The sequence below is a fragment of the Leuciscus leuciscus genome, assembly GCF_965113295.1.
Source record: "Leuciscus leuciscus genome assembly, chromosome: 17".
Classification (NCBI taxonomy): domain Eukaryota; kingdom Metazoa; phylum Chordata; class Actinopteri; order Cypriniformes; family Leuciscidae; genus Leuciscus; species Leuciscus leuciscus.
Window position 1 is genome coordinate 16,121,779 of NC_138741.1, and position 22,771 is coordinate 16,144,549.

Below are 22,771 nucleotides of genomic sequence, written 5' to 3' on the forward strand. Positions count from 1 at the left end.
AGGGCACCAAAATGGCTAGCTGCGGCACTGGAAATAACCCAGGAGTTTTTAGAGTGTTGGCTCATGTTGACAAACATTAGGGGCATTTCATGACGACAAGAGGCTCCAAACACTCCTGTAACATCAAGTTTCTTTGCTTGTTTTTATGACCTCAGCACGTTGCCAGCCTTGAAGTTACTGCAGTCCTAAAGATTTAAGCAAAACATAGATTTATGGGAGGAATAATGATCTTTTTTCACAAGTTTAATTAATATTTCATGAACTCAGTCCATGAAATTCTGCAACTATGACTAACCTTGTGAGGCTTTGAGCTGTCAAAATGTGATAGCAGGTATTCCTCTACATCCTATTCATCAACAAACACGTGGGTTCCATGTAATGACTCAACCGCACTTGTACCTGAGCTTTGCTTCCTCACAAAGCCAAAGTTGGCATCCAATGTCACAATCATATCTCCATCCGCCTGGAAAACAAACACTTAAAGTAATCCTGGTTTTGTATCTGCACCAGGTTTATACTTTTATACTATGACTATTTTATTATAATACTTTATACAAAAATTAACTAGGTTTGCAGATATCAATTCAATGCCATTAGGTCATGGAAAATGCAATCAGATTAATCAAACAAGAACCGCGCTGGAACTAGAACCAACCTTTGGACATGCTGGGCATACGGTCCCATCATCTAATTGTGGGCAAATATCTACCAAACTTCTTTGTCGGAAGTGGTGATGCCTAAAATGGGATATTGATTCTCCCACCAGGGCTCTGTAGAGTGTGTTAACCTAGGGTATAAGCAGCAGTCAGTGAAAACATTACTGTTTCGTATACTTACATCTGGTGATGGTGGTTCACTCAGAAGTTGTTATTTTATAGAAAAATATCAAGAATACTTTTGCATCCAAATGTACAATCCTAGATGGTTCCATAAATGTTTACTTTTAGTTGTGATAATTAATGATTTAGTACAATCAAGGAAGAAGGTGTAATTTTCACGTCCATATGGACTCGTCAGTCTTCTATGAAAGTAACTGAGATTTTCACTTCACAGACAAGACTTCAAACTGACCTCTGCAAACTGACTTGCCTCTGCAAGTGTGAGGTTATTTTTCCAGCGCAGGGTGTTGCAAAAACCCTCAACAGAAACCTGACACTCCAGTGACAGACAAACAAAAAGCTCTAGCAGAGGGATGTAGAAGGCTGTCTGGGGCTTGTCCGCTGTTGCTGGCCAGAGCCCATACCTTAGCAGAGTGCAGGTTTCTGGTTCACACGCACACATATTGACTGTGACGGAGCAGAGACGCCCTGCCAAATAAAAAGAGGGAAATAAAATAAAAACATAACCAAGTACTACTATAGAGACTACCATATCAGCATAGACTAAATCACGTGAGTGTGTCATCTATAACTTGATGTTTGTTATTATTGGAATCGGCAAACAACTTTTTTTCAAAAATGTATCACAAATTTGATTAATTCTTTATAGGAAATCATTACTCCACATGTAATAGGATTGAATTCCTTAACCTGTCAAGTAAATTTTGTATCATGTAAAATGAAAAACCTGTGCTGACAATGACCTTCATGTCCTTCGTGTACACACCATGGGTGCCATGGCCTTCAAGTAAATATAGGAATAACCCCAGGGAGGATGGCTCATAGTAGACATTCTGTAAGAAAGATTGATAGCTCTAACAATGTTTTTAAAACAAAAAACTCATGACACTAACAGTTGATACTACATAGTGTTAAAACAATTTGAAGTATCTAATGAATCTGTTGAAATTACTGTGAGTTTGCTGTCTGTATGTATTACTGCATGCTATTGTTATTACATTCCACTTATCAGAAAGATGCAGTGAATTTCTGTGAGTCCTCTTCAGACAAACCTCACAAAACACTGCAGTGGTGCTGCACTCAATGCACCTATAATCAGCATGTTCTAGGCAGACAACACACTGGGTAGTGATTAGTGCTGAACATTCAAACGACACCTTTAAGCATGTCATCCTTGACTGCATCCCAGGCATGAAGCTCTCTCTACTTTGCCTTACTGTATGCACTCTCAGAACATGAACTACAGCTCGGTGCCACATCATCAGGTTCAGCCTGTTGAGATGTAATAGACATGTAAGGGTCGGAAGGATGGGTCTGTTTGGAGTTGGGCTGGGGTAGACCTTGTCTAAGGTAAGAAACCTTTGCAGGGCCAGCGATACACCTCACCAACTTAATCTTAACGCTCCTGAAACGTGTGGTCTTAACTGCTTTTCCCATATCTGAAATCAAAATATTTGGCAATTATTACATAAAGCAAAGTGCAACCCGTACTTCTTATCGCAGCCTAAAAGACAGAAACACATCAGTGAACATGGGATGCAGATGAGGGATATGTATTTGGTGCCATAGATAGATAGATAGATAGATAGATAGATAGATAGATAGATAGACCCATAGATAGATAGATAGACCGACCCTAAGCTTCCTCGTGTGGGATCAAATCTAGCCAAGCTCAAACCCACAGAACTTTATTTTACATTCTAGTCAAGTTCTCAAGGTTTCCAAACAGCCATAAAATACGGCTTGGTATATGTAAATTGAATTGTTTGTTGAATTAAATAAAATGTGTACTCATTTTTGCAACCGTTCATTTAGGCAAAATTGGCTAATTTACTGATTTTACAGATATTGATGACGTTTTTCTCTGTTTTTATCAAGTATATGCTATGCATGAATTATTTTTATTAAGTGTAAGCGAAGAAATAGAAAAATATATATTTATGTTCAGAGGGGGTGTAGCCTATTATTGATGCTGAGTAGGCTAATATATTAATGATATTTCACAAGAATTAAAACTAATTTTTCAAGACTCCACAACCTTTTGTTTTGGACTTTCTTTAAGGTATTTCCAGCCATAAATAGGTGTGTCACTTGCCTACCTACATCCTGTTATATATTTATCCAAGTCTTTGTGGTCCTATGGCAGTGTCTGAGGTGATTAGAAGGAATTTATGAGGTGTCTTGCTCTGTATACTACAACTTAAAGTTGTCAGCTGAACTATTTGCCGTACTCTCAGTAAATCAAAGAAGCAGGACAACAATGACGGCGTCGTTTGTTGGCAAAACCGAACCGTTATGCGGCGTTCTGTTCTTTCTGCGTTCGTTTCTTTGAGAAGCGCGTGCACAAGAGAATAGAGAATCAAACGAAGAAGGCGATGACGTCAATGTGGCGGCCGAGCGCTCTGATTGGTCAGTGTGGATGAACCTGAGCAGCCTTCATGCGCTCGCAGAGCAGCATCTCATTCAGACTGCCGAAGAGTTTGAGTCAGTGCCTCATCAACACACAAAAGACTTTAAGCCTCAGAGAGCCGCACATATACAACAGGAAAAGCGAGCGAGAGAGAAAAGGGAATAAAAGACCCATTTTTTTATTTATCTGTTTACAAGCAGCAAAAGAGGGAATGCCATCGATAAACATGAAATTGGAGATGTTGACGCTCATCGCCTGCGATGTAGACACGGAGGTGTTTACATCCGACAAAATGCAGGTACTGCAAGTTTATCTATAAAGAAATTAAAAAAAGAAGAAAATAAATGCACGCTGTGTTTATGATCAGTCTGTGTCTGTGCGCGAGGAGCACTGCATGCGCGCGGTCTGTGTGACGTTGCACTCCGCCAGTTCATTGTTTTTCTCATCGCTGGAATTTTTTCTCAATGAATCCGCAGTTCACATTAACATTCTGCTGCATGCGCACCGATGGCGTCAATGCTCTGAACGACCTCGATGCAGAGCAGCTCCAGACGGGCTGCGCCACCCGTTTGTATAGGATGAAGCAGCCGGTGTGCACACTTAAGTTATGGTTAAAGGAATAGTTCACCCATAAATGACAATTATGTAATCATTTACTCCCCTTAATGTTGTTTCAAATGCTGTATGACTATTTGTTTCTTCTGTGGAGCAGAATAAGTACCTCAGTCACCATTAACTTTCATTGCATGCCCAAAAAGACATTTTCATTTTTTTTGTGTGTGTGAACAATACCTTTAAGAAAACTGAATTGATTCATATAGTTAATGTACTCAGTGCACACGAGTTATGCTGTAGATGCATACACAGCCTATTCATTCAACCTATGCCTTTTAGAATGCTGCAGGTATGTCAGGTATAGGACTGCACAGTGCACACATCTACCCATCAGACTGCGATAATCGATAAAGCTTAGTTTACCATGTAATTGATAACGGCACTTTATTTGAAATGAAATACGGATGGCATTGAGTACTTGTTAGAATTCCTCATTTGGAATTTATCCAGAAGTAGGGCACCCAGACACACTTTCGTGCATTCCAGCATGAGCCAGTGCAGTTTTCTGCAGTGTGCAATGGAATCCTAGATTTCACATTTAGGATTTTCTTGTAAATGCCAAATAGAAAAAGGAAAAAGGGGGAAAATATGTTTTTATGTTACACCTTAAACAGTTGCTTCTCAAGCAAACAAATACATGTTTTTGCATGTATTGCGTTTGTGACAATCGTTCAGATGGCTGCAGAAAACATGTCTGAGTCAGTCTGACACTAAAAAAGTCCCAGTAAGAATGTGGTGTCAAAGTGTCAATGTAGTTTATATGTTTGGTCAGTGTTTCAGTGCCATAAACTGCAGATAGAGGGGCAGGCAGTCAGACAGACAGGTGTTTCTGTGCTACTGCAAACTGCAGTTGCTCTGCTTTGCCTGCAGTGTTCTGCCCTGAGCGAGGAATGACAGGAGAGAAAGAAAGAAAGACAACTTAAGATTTATGAAATGAGTGTCTGAAAATGTGTGAGTGTCAGTATGTGTGCATATTGGTTCTAATCTGGGTTATTGGCCCGGGTTCAGGACACAGATTATAAAATACTGCACGTTCTCTACAGTCACTGATCTCTGCACAACAGCTTGTTTTGTTTTTTTCCTTGTTTTTTTTTTTATCCTCCGCTTAAGGTTTATTTCATTTACTCTATGCTCTGATTTTCTCATTGGATGGCAGGATTTAAAAAAAAAGCCATTACTCCAGAGACACAAATAGGTACACAAAATAGTAAATACACACACACACACACACACACACACACACACGTTTACTTGGCTATCTAAATGGGGACATTCCATAGATGTAATGGTTTTTATACAGTGCAAACTGTATATTCTTTCCCCTTACACTAACCCTACCCTTAAACCTATACCCATCACACAAAAACGTTTAGCATTTAAAAAAAAAAAAAAACTTGAATTACTTTATTTTTATACCAGATTTACAAATGAGGACCTCCCTAAAGGGAGGTTTTTGGAGATTTTGTCAGGTTTTGGTCACTTCTCGGTACAAATTTGTCCCTGTAGGGCTGAGCAAATATGGGCAGAACTAATTACTGCCCTAGTACTTCAGAAATCCTTTTAAAATGATAAACGTGGCACAATGGCCTTCATCATCACAGTATGCTAATGGCTATCTTGTGCAAGGGATTTCATCACTATGCTGATTGAGGACTGTTGGGACACTCCAGGCACAGGATGGTTAAATCTGGAGAAACAGAGTCGTTTGCACCTCAATGACACATCTCTACCATTTGCTTCACAGGACATATGCTTTCATCTACATACTGTTTTTTACTAGTGTGTTCAAACATGTAACTATGCCATGTTTGGTCTCATCTGACAGCCTATAAACTGAAATGAATGATGGTGAACTTAATAGAGATATTAAAGTATCCTAATGTACAATCTAGGTACTATAGAATGCATTGAGGAGAATATATGTTAATATTCGTCTCCCCCTCTTGATCCCCCCCTCCACCCATTTGCCTCATCTTTTGGTTTCCTGTCGGTCAGTTTCGGTGTTGGTATTCCACTCATGTTTAACAATGCTTTGCTCAGGGAATAAAAAGGAAAGTTAACTGTTGATCTGGGAGAAAGGCTTTAACCCCGCCACTCCCGCACACCGGTGCATAACCTCATACTATGAGAAAGGCTTTTACGGCCTCTTCTGCACAACAGTGCATTATTTGTTACAACTAAGTATTCTATACAGTATGTTGTTCCATTCTACTGTCTGTATATTTAAACATGTAACTTAATAAATAACTTTGCCTGCTTTAAAGGCTTTGAGAATATTTCCTTTTATCACTGATGATGTTTAAAGCTAAAGTGATAATAACTTTCGTTATCTAAACGTTCAGGTTAAATCCTATATTTTCCTATCAGTTCTAAGAAAGACCTTTACCATTAAAGAATAAGAGGTTAAAGAATAACAACAACTTTAATGGAGTCAGATTAATTATATTGGAGTCAGATAAATATTTGAATTATACACGTCATCCAATTATTGGTTCAAAATAGCAGCGTAATCTTCCAGCCTTACATCCCCAAAATATAGTTAAGTAGGTACACACACACAAGGCAGCTCATAAACAGTCAAGTTTTAGCTGGTTTCATTAGCATAAATTAATGAAAAAATTGGACACATGTAGTGTTTGATTCTGAATTTGGATACAATTAGATTTATAATGATATGCTTCACATAAACAATGAGTCTGTTAACTATCCTTTCATCAACATTTGTCAGACTAGTCAGTGGAGCAACTGGGATCTGAGCTTGCTCACTGGAACAGGTGTGGCGTACAGTGTTCGTGCGTGTTCAATGGAAAATTATGTGCTATGGAAAATATGCAGACATCAGCACATTCATTCTGAAGGTTATGGGCAGGACTCTCGACATTCACACATAAGCACACACATACATACCCCTAAATAGTTAACACATTGATGACATGTTTGCTGAGATGATAAACACATGTGTGTTTGTATTTTACTTCCCACTGATTTCCATAAACAGTAGTGAATGTCCATCAGGCATGATTATTAGGGTCAGTGCAAAGCAGCTGTCAGAACTATCCACCATTCAATGCCCTTTATTATGCTTTTTAATACATTTTAGCTGATCTGGATGTGATTGGATGGTTTTGTATGATGGTCAGTGATTTGGGTATGGTCCCTAGCAGAAGTGAAGTGACAATGGAAATGAAGAGTTCTGATATGACAGTACCCTTGAGCAAAGTGTTTAACCCCGGTGGCTCCCATGAGAGACTTTTCTTGCAATTAGTAAAATTCTTGCAAATACTGAGTAAATATCTAGAGAGATATCTGTCTGATATCTAGAGAGCAGGCCGAGGTCTAATAAATGTGTGTCACACGTGAAGCTCATTTTATTTTGCCCCATCTATTAATTTATTTAAAAAAAAAATTAAACTACATATTCATACAGTGCCGTTTTGACCGTTAGTATTTATGAATCACAGTGCATACATTCAAATGTATTTATTCAAGGGGTAGGAAAAAAGGAAACCCATTTATTCACAATATACTTACTCAAAATGAACTTTAAAACAAGTATGAACCTCAAATCATATGCTAGTATTCTCAAATTAGTTATAAAATGCTGATTAATTGACCCGTCAAGTATATCAGTCTAGAGTAGATGTTACAACAAACAGCACGATAGCTAAGTGAGTGACAGGTAAAACTGAAGGTAGCATAGGACTGAAGCATTCCTGGATCAGGTTGTACTCAGGTGGGTAATAGGATCTGAGCTTTTGGCAGGTGGGGAGGCTGAAGCCTGCAGCCTGAGATAGCCCTGCAACAGCCAGGCTAGAAGTGTGTGTGTCTCTCTCTCACTCTTTCTCTCTCTCTCTTCACTCATCTTAGATGGACTGATAGATGGATGAAACAGCAGGATGGATGGAGGAGGGAGGTTAGATACATCTGTAACCCGAGAGCATAGGTAGAGCTCAGATGTCACTCTGAAAGGTTAAAGGCATTCGTAGGTATGATGACGTTAGACAAAAGGCTGCTGGCCACCCACTTGTGTCCTTTTTCCTGTGGGTCGGGTTACCAGCTGACACAGCCTGTACATTCTAGTCCTAGCACTTCAAACAACCATCCTAGATTCTCGGTCCCTTTGTGGGAATAAGCATCCACTGATGTGACAACTGCGGTGAATTATATAGCTTTGTTGTCAGAGAATTAAAGCTTCATTCAGTTGGGTGGCACATAGTGTAGCTGAACCTTGGGTCATAAATATAGCTTTGCATCATTACATTTTTAAATATATTCTAATAGAAAACACCATATTCTAATAAGTTACTTTAAATTGTAATAATATTTATTTGTGAAAAAAAAAATTCAGATAAATATTTCAAGATTTTTTTTTTTGCTGTATTTTATGAGTGATTTTATTTGTTGAAAAGCCAGTGATATTATCATTCAACAGCTACTGTATTTTAAATCAAATAAATAAATATACATATTTATAATTGATCAAAAATACACACACACACACACACACACACACACAGGTTGAGGAGATTCCCCCTTCCATGTAAAGTGCTTTGAGTACCCAGAAAAAGCACTATATAAATGTAACAAATTATTATAATATTTTATATATGATATATTCAAATATATATTTCATATTTATATATTGCTATATAATCCTAATACAGATAATTTTCTTTGATTAGGAGATTGTCATAACCATAACCATAATTTTGTAAGTTGGTTTTGTAGTAATCAAATAAACAAGTAGAACAATTAATAAATGTTTTTTTTTTTTTTTTTTTTTTTTTTGTAGGCCTATTAAAAACAAGTAGGTTTATCTCCCTGTTCGGTCTCTTCCAGATCTCAGAAATTCCCATAACTTCATGGAATTCTGGGATGAATATCACCGCCCATCTCTGAGCTCTGGAAAATCCCCTGGGGCTTTTTCACCAGGCCTGTCAATTGGATTTGTTCTCTACCATTGATTCTAGTATAAAAACCACAACAGACCTGAGTGATGGCACCAATTCCACCAGAGCCAATCAGGGTGACAGCATTTGTTGTTGTTTAACTCTGTTCTGATAAGAGTGAAGGAAAACACAGTGCCCTCTGCATCTACGGCACATGTGATGAATCGCTTCTGCCTCTTACAGAGATTTCCTTTCTCAGAAGGTCAGGGATCAGCTTCTTTTGTGCAAAAGTGTTTTGTGCCTTGCAAATTGGCACCTTGCAGACAGATCGGCTGCTTGGCTAAATGACTCCTGTGTGACATTATGATAACATTTAGATTTTGTTTTCGGGGTTGGTCCTCCTGTTTCCAGGCTCTGTCTTGATTTAAGGCAGCGAAAGTTCACTCATGACAGGCAAACAATGTGAAAATGACTTATGGGAAATCAGATGTGATATGGTCTTAATGGGGGCATGTAATAAACTGTGTCTGTTTGTCAAGTTTAGTTATTGTGTTTTTGTCTATATTTAAATATAGTTGTAATACAGTGTTTCTCTGAATCCTGCTCTAGCATGTATCACCCAAGGGCTCTTTGATTGGCAGCTTGTCAGGGTTGTGTAACATCAGCAGGGTAATTAAAAACATCTCCCACTCGTTTAACGGATTAATCTTCTTAATTATTTATGGTTCTATTCTCAACCCAAAATCATGCCAGTGTCCCAGTGCACCATATGCCCCAGATTCTGGGACATATTCATTTTCTAATGGCTTTTCGGGTAACGAGTCCTTGTGTGGAGCTTTTCCTTATGTCACTTTCTGAAGAGAATGTAGTGTGAGGAAGAGATAAGTACATTGAGCACGCAAACTGCAGTGTAGGGCTAGTGATCGAATATTCATGATCTATTCACAATAATTCTGCATTGCGGATGTATAGTCTCTTAACTTGTGTGCTAGTTTCCATATAATGTATTGAAATGTTTCTTTAAAAATACATGTTAAATATTGCTGTTTATCATTATGTACTGTTATATTGGTGCATAGGCAAACGTATTCAAAAAAATATTAAATTTCATTCCTGTTCATTTGAGGAAAAACAGCGTGGAAAACCTTTTTTTACTGTATTTTACTTTCATTACGTTTTGAATCCACCACCTTGCTTCAGTGGTTGTTTGGTTGAAATAATGCTTCTGATATGAAAATCACAGAGCAAACAAATGAGGTATGAGATATATATTAATGTTGTCGAATGGATAATATCTAATATTATATTAATGGATATATAAACATAACATTTACCTCAATATTTACTAATATTCAGTGCTAAAACATTACTGATATTTAAGAGAAGATCAGATGTGTTACTGTCTTAAGAGAATACTGAACTCATTCGAGCATCAAACAACAAACTAATGGGATTACTTTGCACTACACTTTGCATTTGACATTAGTCACATTGTGTGACTTCTAAAATCAGATTTCATGTGTTTTTCTATTCGATCTACAAACAACTAAATGGATTTGAATCGGATACAACAAACAAATTGAACATTTGCCATGATTCTCTCTCCTCAATCTGTCTCTTACTGACTATTTCAAATGATTCTCTTAGTCTAATTCTCTGTGAGGTTGTCTGGCACTTCTAAGAGGCTTTTAGAGGATTTTTTGTATTTATTTAGAGTGTCACCTTTCTAAATCTCTCTCTGTGAATCTTTACCTTTCTCTGACTCTTTGTCTGATTTTTTTTGTGGGGGAATTTCTTTCTGTTTAAATCTCTATGACAAACATTCCATCTCTATGCAATGCTTTTTACAGACTTCATACATGGGCTATTCAGGACTAATGCTTGACTGAAGGATTGTAATGCTTGGCCTCACTAGCAGACATGTTTTCCACACAGGAACAGAAATCTCTAAAACATTCCACAGAATCCATAAAAAACGACTACAGGTTACTGTGAATTAATATAATTTTTTTGTTATGTTTTCTCTGGCTGTATAAAAAAGCCATACAAATAAATGTCTCTTTTAAGATGGATCTTTAAAATAATCAGTAAAAAACAATCATGAGTTAAAATTTCTAATGATTTACCTTTTTAGTATGCAACTCTCACTTTTTCTGATCACACTGTCTGGGTGTGAGTTTCTGCTAGATTTTTTTCTGGCTACAGTTTTCATCAGTATAGTGGTAAATGTTTCTCTGTGCCCTCCGTCAAGACTGACCACAGTGATCTCATGTGTCACCACCTGTTTATGCTTTCCAGGCAGGTAAAAGGTGTGCAAATACATGTGATTGGCACAGGTGTGAAGTGAGCCAACACACACACACACTGTTGCATAACAGTGTTACATGGGCCTTACATCACACCAGTGTCCTAGACACTTATCTGTGATGCACCGATTCCTGCCCGTGAAATGTTGGTATCAGGGTAAATAAGCTTTTGTTTACTGGATGCGATCTTTGAAGTTTCACTATAGTGTCTGTCCATCAACCATATACACTCACCTAAAGGATTATTAGGAACACCATACTAATACTGTGTTTGACCCCCTTTCGCCTTCAGAACTGCCTTAATTCTACGTGGCATTGATTCAACAAGGTGCTGAAAGCATTCTTTAGAAATGTTGGCCCAGGATAGCATCTTGCAGTTGATGGAGATTTGTGGGATGGACATCCAGAGCACGAAGCTCCCGTTCCACCACATCCCAAAGATGCTCTATTGGGTTGAGATCTCGTGACTGTGGGGGCCATTTTAGTACTGTGGGGGCCATTTTAGTACAGTGAACTCATTGTCATGTTCAAGAAACCAATTTGAAATGATTCGAGCTTTGTAACATGGTGCATTATCCTGCTGGAAGTAGCCATCAGAGGATGGGTACATGGTGGTCATAAAGGGATGGACATGGTCAGAAACAATGCTCAGGTAGGCCGTGGCATTTAAACGATGCCCAATTGGCACTAAGGGGCCTAAAGTGTGCCAAGAAAACATCCCCCACACCATTACACCACCACCACCAGCCTGCACAGTGGTAACAAGGCATGATGGATCCATGTTCTCATTCTGTTTACGCCAAATTCTGACTCTACCATCTGAATGTCTCAACAGAAATCGAGACTCATCAGACCAGGCAACATTTTTCCAGTCTTCAACTGTCCAATTTTGGTGAGCTCGTGCAAATTGTAGCCTCTTTTTCCTATTTGTAGTGGAGATGAGTGGTACCCGGTGGGGTCTTCTGCTGTTGTAGCCCATCCGCCTCAAGGTTGTGCGTGTTGTGGCTTCACAAATGCTTTGCTGCATACCTCGGTTGTAACGAGTGGTTATTTCAGTCAAAGTTGCTCTTCTATCAGCTTGAATCAGTCAGCCCATTCTCCTCTGACCTCTAGCATCAACAAGGCATTTTCACCCACAGGACTGCCGCATACTGGATATTTTTCCCTTTTCACACCATTCTTTGTAAACCCTAGAAATGGTTGTGCGTGAAAATCCCAGTAACTGAGCAGATTGTGAAATACTCAGACCGGCCCGTCTGGCACCAACAACCATGCCACGCTCAAAATTGCTTAAATCACCTTTCTTTCCCATTCTGACATTCAGTTTGGAGTTCAGGAGATTCTCTTGACCAGGACCACACCCCTAAATGCATTGAAGCAACTGCCATGTGATTGGTTGATTAGATAATTGCATTAATGAGAAAATGAACAGGTATTCCTAATAATCCTTTAGGTGAGTGTATATATACTGGTGGATATCAGTGCCATAGCAAAGAAATAACTTTTCTTTTTAAACAATTAATTACTTAAAATTTTATTAACACTGATTTGAGCTTTTAGTGTTTTATTTTTAATTTATTTAGTCAAAGTAGTAGATCATTTTAATATTATCCATAGCATTGAAATAACTATCTTCTTATCTGTATTAGCTAGAAGTTTAATATTGTCCACCCCTAGCATCAATACTTCAAATCCTTTTATCAGTATAAATATTTTATTTTATTTCATTATTTATGCATTCACATTTTACAGTTCATTTAAGGTTGTCATTGTATGTGTGTGTCCCCACCTCCACGAATCTGATTTCAACGGCACTAAACTAAAACTTTACTTTGCACAGGTCAGTACGGTAATCTTCTTTATGTCTCATTCTTCATTAAAGGAAAGAAATTTAAATTCTGTCATCTTTTATTCACACTCATGTCGTTCCAAACCTGAATGCTGATATCTTTAAGTTGTAGTGATAAGGGACTGTCAAAAATGTATAAAACATCACCATAAAATGTGACTTGTGCACTATATTCTGGCTTCTCAGCTTAACAGTAAAACATCCATAATCATCAGCATGGCAATACCAGCACTAACCAACTTATAAATTCATGGTGTTTTCAGCAGGGTAAACATGCAGTTTATTTTACATGCCACACACGCTCTCCCTTACACACACAAAGAGCTGCCGTGTCATGAAGGCGGATGTGCACTCCTTTCCCCCAGGTAGTGTGTAAGTCTACACCGCTTGCAGGAAATGCTCAACGCCGCGCATGAATTAGTGATTGACACATCTCTTCTTGCTACACAGTGTCTGAGTTCAAAACAAACTCTTGCTATGTGTGGGAACAGAAACACTGATATGCAATGCAAACACAAACATTTTGCATGCAGGAAATGAACATTTCGGATTAGTCTGAACAAGTTTTGTTTTGTGGAATCAATTTTAATATTGGTTTTTGCACTTTGGTGCAGGGGCTCCAGACATCAAATTCATATCATATAACATTTATGTGTTCAACAATATGTAATTACCTTAAACATGGGTCTTTGTTATAGTGCACATAGATGTTGTATAGGGTCAATCTAGAACTTGTTCTTGTATCCTATTTAAGAATTTTTTTTCCCATCTTGTATTCTCTCTTTACTTGCTCCATCAGCATGAATTATATGAATTTTGTTTTTTCTTAATTCTCCTCAGGAGCGGTTTGAGGCTCTGTTCAGGATCTATGATGATCAGACGTCCTTCCAGATGTTCAAGAGTTTCAGAAGAGTTAGGATCAGCTTCAGCACTCCAGAGGCTGCGGCACGCGCACGCATCGAGCTCCACGAATCAGATTTCAACGGCATTAAACTAAAACTGTACTTCGCACAGGTCAGCGCGTTAATCTTTATTATGTTTCATTCTGCAGTAAAGGGATTGTTCATCCAGAAATGAAAATTCTTTTACCATTATTCACCACCATGTCGTTCCAAACCTGTATGCTACATTTTCAAACTGTCCAAAATATTAAAAAGTTTGGGGTCAGTAAGATTCTTTTAATGTTTATAAAGGCTACATTTATTTGATCCAAAATACTGCAAAACAGTAATATTGTGAAGTATTATTACAATTTAAATGAACTGTTTTTATTTATTATTATCAATGTTGAAAACACTCTTACTGACCCAGAACTTTTGAACGGTTGTGTATTCATTCACATTCATTTTTGATAATCTTGCCCTCCATCTGCGTCTACCCTGTGTTCATGTCCAGACTTTGAAAAAGGCCCATTGGGTTTTTAGACAGATGAGAACCAATGCCAAAGAGATCTCTGGACTATCAGTGTAATATTAGCCAGAGGAGAGAACTGGAGTTTAGATTTTCTTTTCTTCTCTCTTAGAGGTCTGTCAGCAGGGGATAGTTAAAGAACACACAGTTCTCAGCACAGTAACACACACACACACACACATACTGTGGCGACATCCGTGTGATAATGATCATTATTGCCATTAATTATCTGAAATCAGACAGACACAATTATATTCCTAGAATCATTATATAGTAAATGTGATCCACGTGTTTTAATGGACACACTCCTCACAATGGTGCTGTGAATTTGTGTGCTGCTGTGTGGGAGTGCGGAGATGATCCAGGACATTGTGTGTCTTTGAACAGTAATAGAATAGCCTGTTTCCATTAGAGAGATGTAACTATGGTGAGAGTATTCCTTCAAATCAATTCAATATGGGCCTGAACTCTGCTATATTAAGCTTAGAGGATATATTTAATTTAAAAGGAGTGCACAAGTAGTTTATTCTTATTGTTTAGTCTTGTTTTGTGCTTTCCCAGCTCACAATTTTTTTTGAGAACGTTCCCATTAAGTTATGAAAAAGTTATTTCTGAATGTTCTCTGACCGTTCAAAGCGTCCAGTTTTTAAAAAAATGTTTTAAAAATGTTATATGATGTTATATATTTTGGTTATATGAACGTTAGGGGAACATTCCATTTTATCAATCTGCAAACATTATGGGAACGTTACTTTTGAATGTTCTGAAACAAGTATAATATAAAAAGAAAATAAAACATTAGACAATGTATACATAAAGTTTTTGTGCTAAAGTTGTAAGAACAATATGAAAGATAAGATAACTTTGAACGAACATTCTATTAACGTTACTGGAACGATACATTTTACACAACAAAAGTTACATTCTATAAACATTTCTTCATAACTTGTAAGAACCTTGTCAGAACGTTAGCCAAAGTTCTGGGAAAGTTCACTGTTGGCTGGGTTACCACCCCCTCTTTTTTTCTGTCTGGCCACAGGTGCAGAATTCGGGGGATGATGTGGACAAGGCATACCTTGCCCCCCCTCAACCTGTCAAGCAGTTCCTCATCTCTCCACCTGCGTCTCCACCTGTGGGATGGAGCCAGAGTGATGACGCCACACCTGTGATCAACTACGACCTGCTGTGTGCTGTGGCCAAACTGGGACCAGGTATGAAAATACACACGCATACGATCATCATACAAGCATGTGCCACATACTCCTACACATGCAAACAAGCTGTGTCTAGTTTTAAGTGTGTACAACCATCTGGACCAAATGTCTGTGTCCTCATTGATTTAAGCACTAATTTTCACTCCAACATGGATAAACACGCTTACAAACTTCTGCAGATAGATAAATTGACTCCAAAAAGCATTTGGAGCTAAACATATTTGTTATAAATCAAATGTATGAACATTATATCTGTAATTGAATGTGCTTTTAGTGCCCGAATAGTGCTCTTGTGCTTGTTTTGTGAAGTTTGGGGTCGATAAGAATTTGTAAATGTTTTTGAAAGAAGTCTCTTATGCTTAAACAGTAATATAGTGACATATTACTACAATTATTACTACAATTTACAGATATTTTGTATCTTAATATATTTAAATGTAATATATAGTAAATTAATGTATTTTAAATAAAAAATTGTAACAGTGTAAAAGCCTTTTCTGTGACTTTTGATCAATTTAATGCGCCCTTGTTGAATAAAAGTATTAAACACATTTGAGGCACATATTGTAGGTAAGCACTATGTAATGTTTATAAATTTGTTCATGAAAGTTAGGTAACACTTTAGTTTAGGGTCCAATTCTCACTATTAACTAATTGCTTATTAGCATGCATATTACTGGATATTGGCTGTTTATTAGTACTTATAAAGCGCATATTAATGCCTTATTCTGCATCCCTTAATCCTACTCAACACCTAAATTTAACAACTACCTTACTAACTATTTATTTATTGAGGCAAAAGTCGTAGTTAATAGTTAGTTAATACTGACAATTGGACCCTAAGATAAAGTGTGGCAGAAAGTTACTTAGAAAATAAAGCACTTTTTTGTCAGGGTTTTCTTGAGTTGGAAAAGCTTGACAACGACCCCTGATCAAATGCAATAGCAGCTAGAAGACAAAAAGTGTAAAGTAGCTGAAGAAGAAAATTAAACGCTAGAAGGCTAAAAATACATTAAAAGCATGCTGTATTGTGAGAGATTATTTTGGTTATCACTAATGTGTTAATGGTTGGTGAGCAGCTAATGTGTTTAAAGATAAATGTAACTGTAAGAGGTCAAATGTGGCAGCAGTGAATAGAAATGGACGATGTTCCCCTTGTCATGATCAGCATCATGTGTGCGCCCCCTGCTGGTGAATATCACAACAACACTGACTCCCTGCTATGGCAAACCTCTTATCACCTCTTATCAGTCTGGCTCGTTACTATTAATAGCAACTCTTATTCTGTTTCTCAGTGTTTGTGTCTGTAGTGTGTCCTCAATGGTGGTGCTTCTATTCTTTAATCTTGGGGATGTAAAATATATCAGTTTACTAAGGGTTCTAATCTTTTAATGGCTTTCAAATCTAACATCTTTTGTTATTGAGAGAACATTTCTCTGGCTTGTGCTTCTCAAAACATCTGCCTGATGCAGAAAAGAAGGCAAACCCGTCTAACATAACACGCCTGGACTACTGAGTTATCTGGATTTATTTGTAGATGATATGACAATATCTTGGACTGTTCACTCTTCAAAACTCATATTAGAGTTGTCGTTATAGTAACAAGTCTGTAAGATCAAACATGCTCTTAGCATATGTTTATTTAGCGTAAACAGGATCCAATCATGAAGGAGGTAAAAGTCTGTGCCAGTGGCCCTTCTTAGAAGAGCTCTATGAATAATAATAGTTAATAATAATAATATAGAATTTTAGAAAAGCAACATGTTGAATTAGAGGCAAAAAATTTAGTATTTTTCCTATGAATAATACTAATCTTAGAAAAGCACCATGTTGAACTAGAGGCAAAAATAGTAATTTGGTATACAGTAAATTAATTAATTACTTAAATAAATAAATGTAATATAGTTAAGTATATTATTATTATTATTGATAGATGTTAATGCTACAACATGCTAGCAAGTAGCAACATGTTAAATCATGCTAGCAACATGCTAATTCGTGCTAACAACATGTTAGTGACATTAAATCATGCTAGCAACATGTTCATTCATGCTAAAACATGCTAGCAACATGCAAAATCATGCAAGAAGCACGGTAATTCATGCTTACATGTTAACAGCATGTTAATTCAAGCTAGCAACGTTCTAAAACAAGCTAGCAACAGACTAATTTGTGTTAGTAAACATGCTAATTCATATTGACGTGTTAAATCATGCTAGCAACATTTTAAATCATGCTAACAAGGTGTTAAAACATGGTACTATAAGAAATTGTTGCGCTCTAAATTGACAAAAAATCCTTTTTCTTCAGGTGCGTGGAGCCAAAGAGATATGGAAAACGAGCAAGAAGGTGGCTGACCTTACACTGAATTCAGTACAGACTAAAGAAGTCTATCAAAACATTTATTTTTATTTTCTGCAAAGTAAATGAACAGGAGCAAACATTTCAGCACATTGCTAAAACATGGTAACAACATGCTAATTTGTGCTAGCAACATATTAAAACATGATAGCAACATGCTAAATCATCCATCTATCTATCCGTTTTTCTGATAGACTTTATTGCCTTCAAAACATTTTAAACTTTAAACTTAAAACTACTTCAAATGTAAAACCTTCAAACTTTAAGCTTTTAAAACTTTCTCAAGCCAGCTTCAAAGTTTGTCTTCAAATCATACTCAAACTTTTACTCATATTATTATTATTGATAATAACAACAACACTGATAAAAGATATAATATAGTCTTGGAAGAGTTGAACTAGATGATAAATAATTTAGTATAATAATATAATAATAATATATAAGGTATTATTATTATATTTATTAATATAATTATACAGTCTTAGAAGAGTTGAACTAAAGGCAAAATCATTTATTGTAATGATAATAATAGATGTAATAATATTATTTTAGAAGAGCAACATGTTGAACTAGAGGTGAAAATGATTTAATATATTATTGTTATTGTTATAATTATTAATCAGAGGCCATTTTATTGATTAAGAAATTCCTATGTGTTTAGGGTATATTTAGCTCATTTACATTAGCTGTACAGTCTGTTCAAGCCATTCTAAGAAAGTATTTCGACATGGTTAAGTTTTTCTTGTTTAACAACACCTGAGGTCAACATTAGGATCAAAAGACAATGCAAACATGACGGATGTAGTATGTCCGGGAATCTATCTTATTGTCTTTTCTCTATCTCTCTAGGTGAGAAGTACGAGCTGCATGCAGGTACAGAGTCCACTCCTAGCGTGGTGGTCCACGTGTGTGAGAGTGACGCTGAGGAAGAGGAAGAAGCCCGGCCAAAAGCCAAGATAGTCCAGACCAGACGTCCCGACGGTCCCCCAAAAGTCTACAACTAAAACCTTCAGCACATAGCACACGTTTTTTTCTCTCTCTCTGTGTCTCTTTCTCTCATCCAGGGAAAGGCACGCTTTATTTCAATAACAAAAAAAGCTAAACTAAGACATGGATGGATTGGGAGGGGTGCTCAGTGCACAGGTGACTTGTGGTGTTCTGAACTGGACTCGTGGACTGAACACACTGTCTCACTGCTGCCTCACGGGACAGACAGGGGGCGATGAGCTTGCGAACCCCCTCTCACAATCATAACACTTTCATTCCCTCATTTAGAGTCTTTGTCCCGTACCATTCAAGCTCAGTAATTGTAATTAACAGTCGTAGAAGTAGGTTACATGTAAGCTTTGTTATTGTTTGTCACTATGATTGACCATCAAAGAAAAAAAAAATGCTTTAAAAAAAGGAAGCGGACCCATTCTGCTTTCTCCGTTTCTCTCTTGACTGCTGTCGCGTTTATCTCCATATCGGTCAGGTTGGCACACCTACAGCGGTGCCGCGGCTCGCTGGGATTGTGACCTGTGTGCAGAATTATGCCTGTTCATACCGTGCTAGAATGGGATGACAAGTTGTTCGATGGAAACGATATGAGCGAAGGAGTCGAATGTTTCAGTCATGTCGGTGACGACGAGAGGGTGTTAAACATGTTCTTTCACTAAGTTAGATGTTTATTATTCTTACTGTGTATTTGATACCGCACATTTTTGCATGCTAACTGGTGTATTTTATACTCTGTTAAAACAACTTGGAACATATCTGACTGCTGTCTTTCAGAGGGGTGGCCTTGGAAAGTGAAGAAACAGTTGTCTGGTGTAAAGTTCGACATTTTGTACTTGTATAGCGCAATGTTCACTCACAGGCCAGAAAAAGCACATGTTATTATGGGTCTTAGTTTCACCCCATCTTTGTTTGAAGCATTTATGCTTAAGCTTTTTTAGTACCATTTGCATTGTTTAGCACTGACAATGTTTAGTGTCTCTGCATATGCTTACTGAATCTACACTGACATATGCTCAAGTTTCGAGGTGAAAATCAATGTGACGACTGACTTGGCCCAGAACCACTGTATGAATGCTTTACTCCTGTCATATCAATGTTAACTGTTGTGTATTTTGCATTGACAGATTAAATCTTTAAGGGATAGTTCACCCAAAAATGTACATTTTTGTCATCATTCATGCTGTGAAATTTTAATTTTGAAGAATGTTGATAACCAAACATTTCTGGTGCCCATTAACTGCCATTGTTTGAACAAAAACACATTTCTCAAAATATTTTCTATTATGTTGAAGACAGCTTTGGAACATCATGAGTTCATTTCTATTTTTGGGTGAACTATATCTAAGGTCTTTTATGTCTCGCAAATCCGAATTTTTTCCAGTTTATAAATCTGCACTGTTAATTCATACCAAAACTGTTACAAATTAATGAATGATGTAATTTTAAGTGTTTATGTGTTTAGTAATAATGTACAGTCAGTGAAGCAGAATCCAGCGATTGACCAATCAGATTGAGGATTGCAGAGAGGCATGTAATGATGGTGTCAAATTAGCCTTATTAAAAGTCATATTTCAGTCAAAAAAGGAAGAAAATCCAGTTAAATGTTGAATGAAATTCAATCATTTAAAAAAAAATTTATCGTGGCGATGTAAATCACATAAAAAAAGAAATCATGCAAACAAATAACTGTGATATTCATGTGACTTTCTAAATTGCCTTTGCTCCCTTGCTTACATGTAAGACAAAAGTGTTCTCTTTAATAACCAATCCTTCAATGACGAAGGACTCCTTTAGCAAATAACAAAGAAATACGAAATAATAAAGATAAACAACTAATGGATTTTTTTTTTTTTTGTAATTCTGCATGCTGTGACTTTTCCATAGATGCAGTCTTTCCCGTTTGTATTTCACTCTGAATGCAGCCCTTTTCTCCTGCCTGTTTCTACCTGTTTTTTTTTTTCAGGTGTTCAGTCACTACAGGGGCGAGAAACATGGGTGAGCAAAGCTCTTTGAGTTATCGATAACCAGCATATAGAAATGTTTTGGACTCTTTGAGTTCTGTGTGGGTTCACCTTAAAACAAAAGGAAGAAGTTAAGCGAAGTATATGAACACATGAAGCAAATTTGTACTGAGTTGTTACAGATAAGCCTGTCATTGGCAGCATAATGTATTGATTTTTTTTACTGTCTTTAAGGCTGTTGTTGCTTCGTATCAGTAAAATTATCTTGTTCTTTCTTCTTTTTTAAGGAAGGCTACAGATGGTCAGTTCTATCACTGTTGCTGTTTGGATTTAGATATTGTCTAGTACTGTAACTGTAGTTCATAACATGTGAACAAAGCAATAATTTACGGTTATATGTCCATGTTCTGTATGGTATGTTTTCTTTTTTTTTCTTTTTCTTTTTTTTTTGCAGAGGTGTTCTCTGATTCTTAGCTTGCTAATGCTTGTGTAAATATGATTATTTGTTTCTCATTGGCATATAAATATATAAATAAAGATATATATATATATATATATATATATATATATATATATATATAAAGAACTGATTCTTAAAAAAGTGCTGTATTGTGTTTATTTCACAAGTTTATTTAGTAGCAGGTACCTACAAAGGTGGCAGAAAAGTGTGCATCTTAAGTCTAATATTCAATACTGTTTAAGTGTGTGAATAACGTTTATAGACATCATATATTAATAGTGAATAGGAAGTCCCCACCAAGACATATTTACAACGTTTTTTACAACGTCTTTCTCATTCCATCTGTGTTTAAAGGAGCGGTCAAGTATGGGCAAAAGCTTTGAGTTTAATTCTAAATAGATGTTGTCCGTGTGAAATCTTACTCTATTTTTACTTGATGTAAACATTTCAAATTCATATTGTTTCAGGCTTTTTAAAAATCTCAGTTTCTCATCTTGTGCTCAAATGGTTCCATTTTGGATGGACAATATTTTTTTTTAACAGTTAAATAGCGATATAACTAAAATAATCGTCTTTGGCACACCAAGGTACTTGCAAGTTCTCGTCTGTGGGGACACAGTTACATGTGGTTTGGCACTGCAAGGATGATCAGCTTTATGGATAAATAATTTGCTTAAAAACAATGTGCGTGTGCTGCATTTATTTATTTGTCAGTAAGACGATAGGATATGTGACGTTTTAGTGTGGACGAGAAACTTTTGGAAAACGCTATTATGGACGGAGAGTGTTTTCAAATGTATCTAGATTAATGTAGACATAGTGTCTAAATACTTTTTGGTCTACTTTATGTGATAAGATTTATACATGAATATAAGTATTTAATACAAATGTTCCAATTTTCAGTAGGCCTATACATCATCAGATTCTCTGTATTGCTGTACTTATTTAATTGGGCACATTTACTGCCTTAGGCTACTTAAGGTGGACGATGATGCAATTTTCTTCTAGAAACAAACTTTGTTGTATTATTTTCATGTTATCACTGTGAAGCTGCTTTGATACAATCTGTATTGTAAAAAGCGATATATAAATGAAGGTGACTTGACTTGACTTGGTTATGAGCAGATTTTCAGTATACACATGACAAAAAACATAAATTCTGGCAGGTCTAGTTATAGCAGTACATCTTGTTCAAAGCTACTGGCTGTGATTCACAAGCACCTTATTTCCCTCAATGAATAATTCCCAAAAGGAGGAGTGAGAACATGTATAATTAGTATCTTTGTATCAGTATTTGTATCCCAGGAGACTGGGCTTAGATCTATGACAGGTAGAAACAAAAATCAGGTGTGTCCCATTCTGTGAGATAGAGAGGAACCTCCTTTTATTGTCAGTTAATAATACTGGAAAGTAGGCTAATTCGGTAACGGTTAATCTTAGCTTTGGTTGAAAAAGACA

At 36.8% G+C, this 22,771-nt stretch overlaps 1 protein-coding gene across 3 annotated transcripts; it reads left to right on the top strand.

The window, feature by feature from the left end:
- Nucleotides 1-3,058: 3,058 nt before the first annotated feature.
- rcan3 (regulator of calcineurin 3) lies at nucleotides 3,059-21,385 on the top strand. 3 transcript variants are annotated; one of them, XR_014199480.1, is made up of 6 exons: nucleotides 3,059-3,547; nucleotides 13,749-13,922; nucleotides 15,358-15,529; nucleotides 17,843-17,881; nucleotides 18,743-20,887; nucleotides 21,141-21,385. XR_014199480.1 is itself a non-coding variant. In XM_082144283.1 (5 exons), exons 1-5 carry the CDS (start codon nucleotides 3,278-3,280, stop codon nucleotides 18,895-18,897), a joined length of 810 nt encoding a protein of 269 aa, XP_082000409.1. In that variant the 5' UTR covers nucleotides 3,059-3,277; the 3' UTR covers nucleotides 18,898-21,385. The 3 variants fall into 3 exon arrangements, 2 of the variants coding, with proteins under 2 accessions (XP_082000409.1, XP_082000410.1); XM_082144283.1 differs by having other exon boundaries at nucleotides 18,743-21,385; XM_082144284.1 differs by lacking the exon at nucleotides 17,843-17,881 and having other exon boundaries at nucleotides 3,216-3,547; nucleotides 18,743-21,385.
- The last annotated feature ends 1,386 nt before the right edge of the window (nucleotides 21,386-22,771 follow it).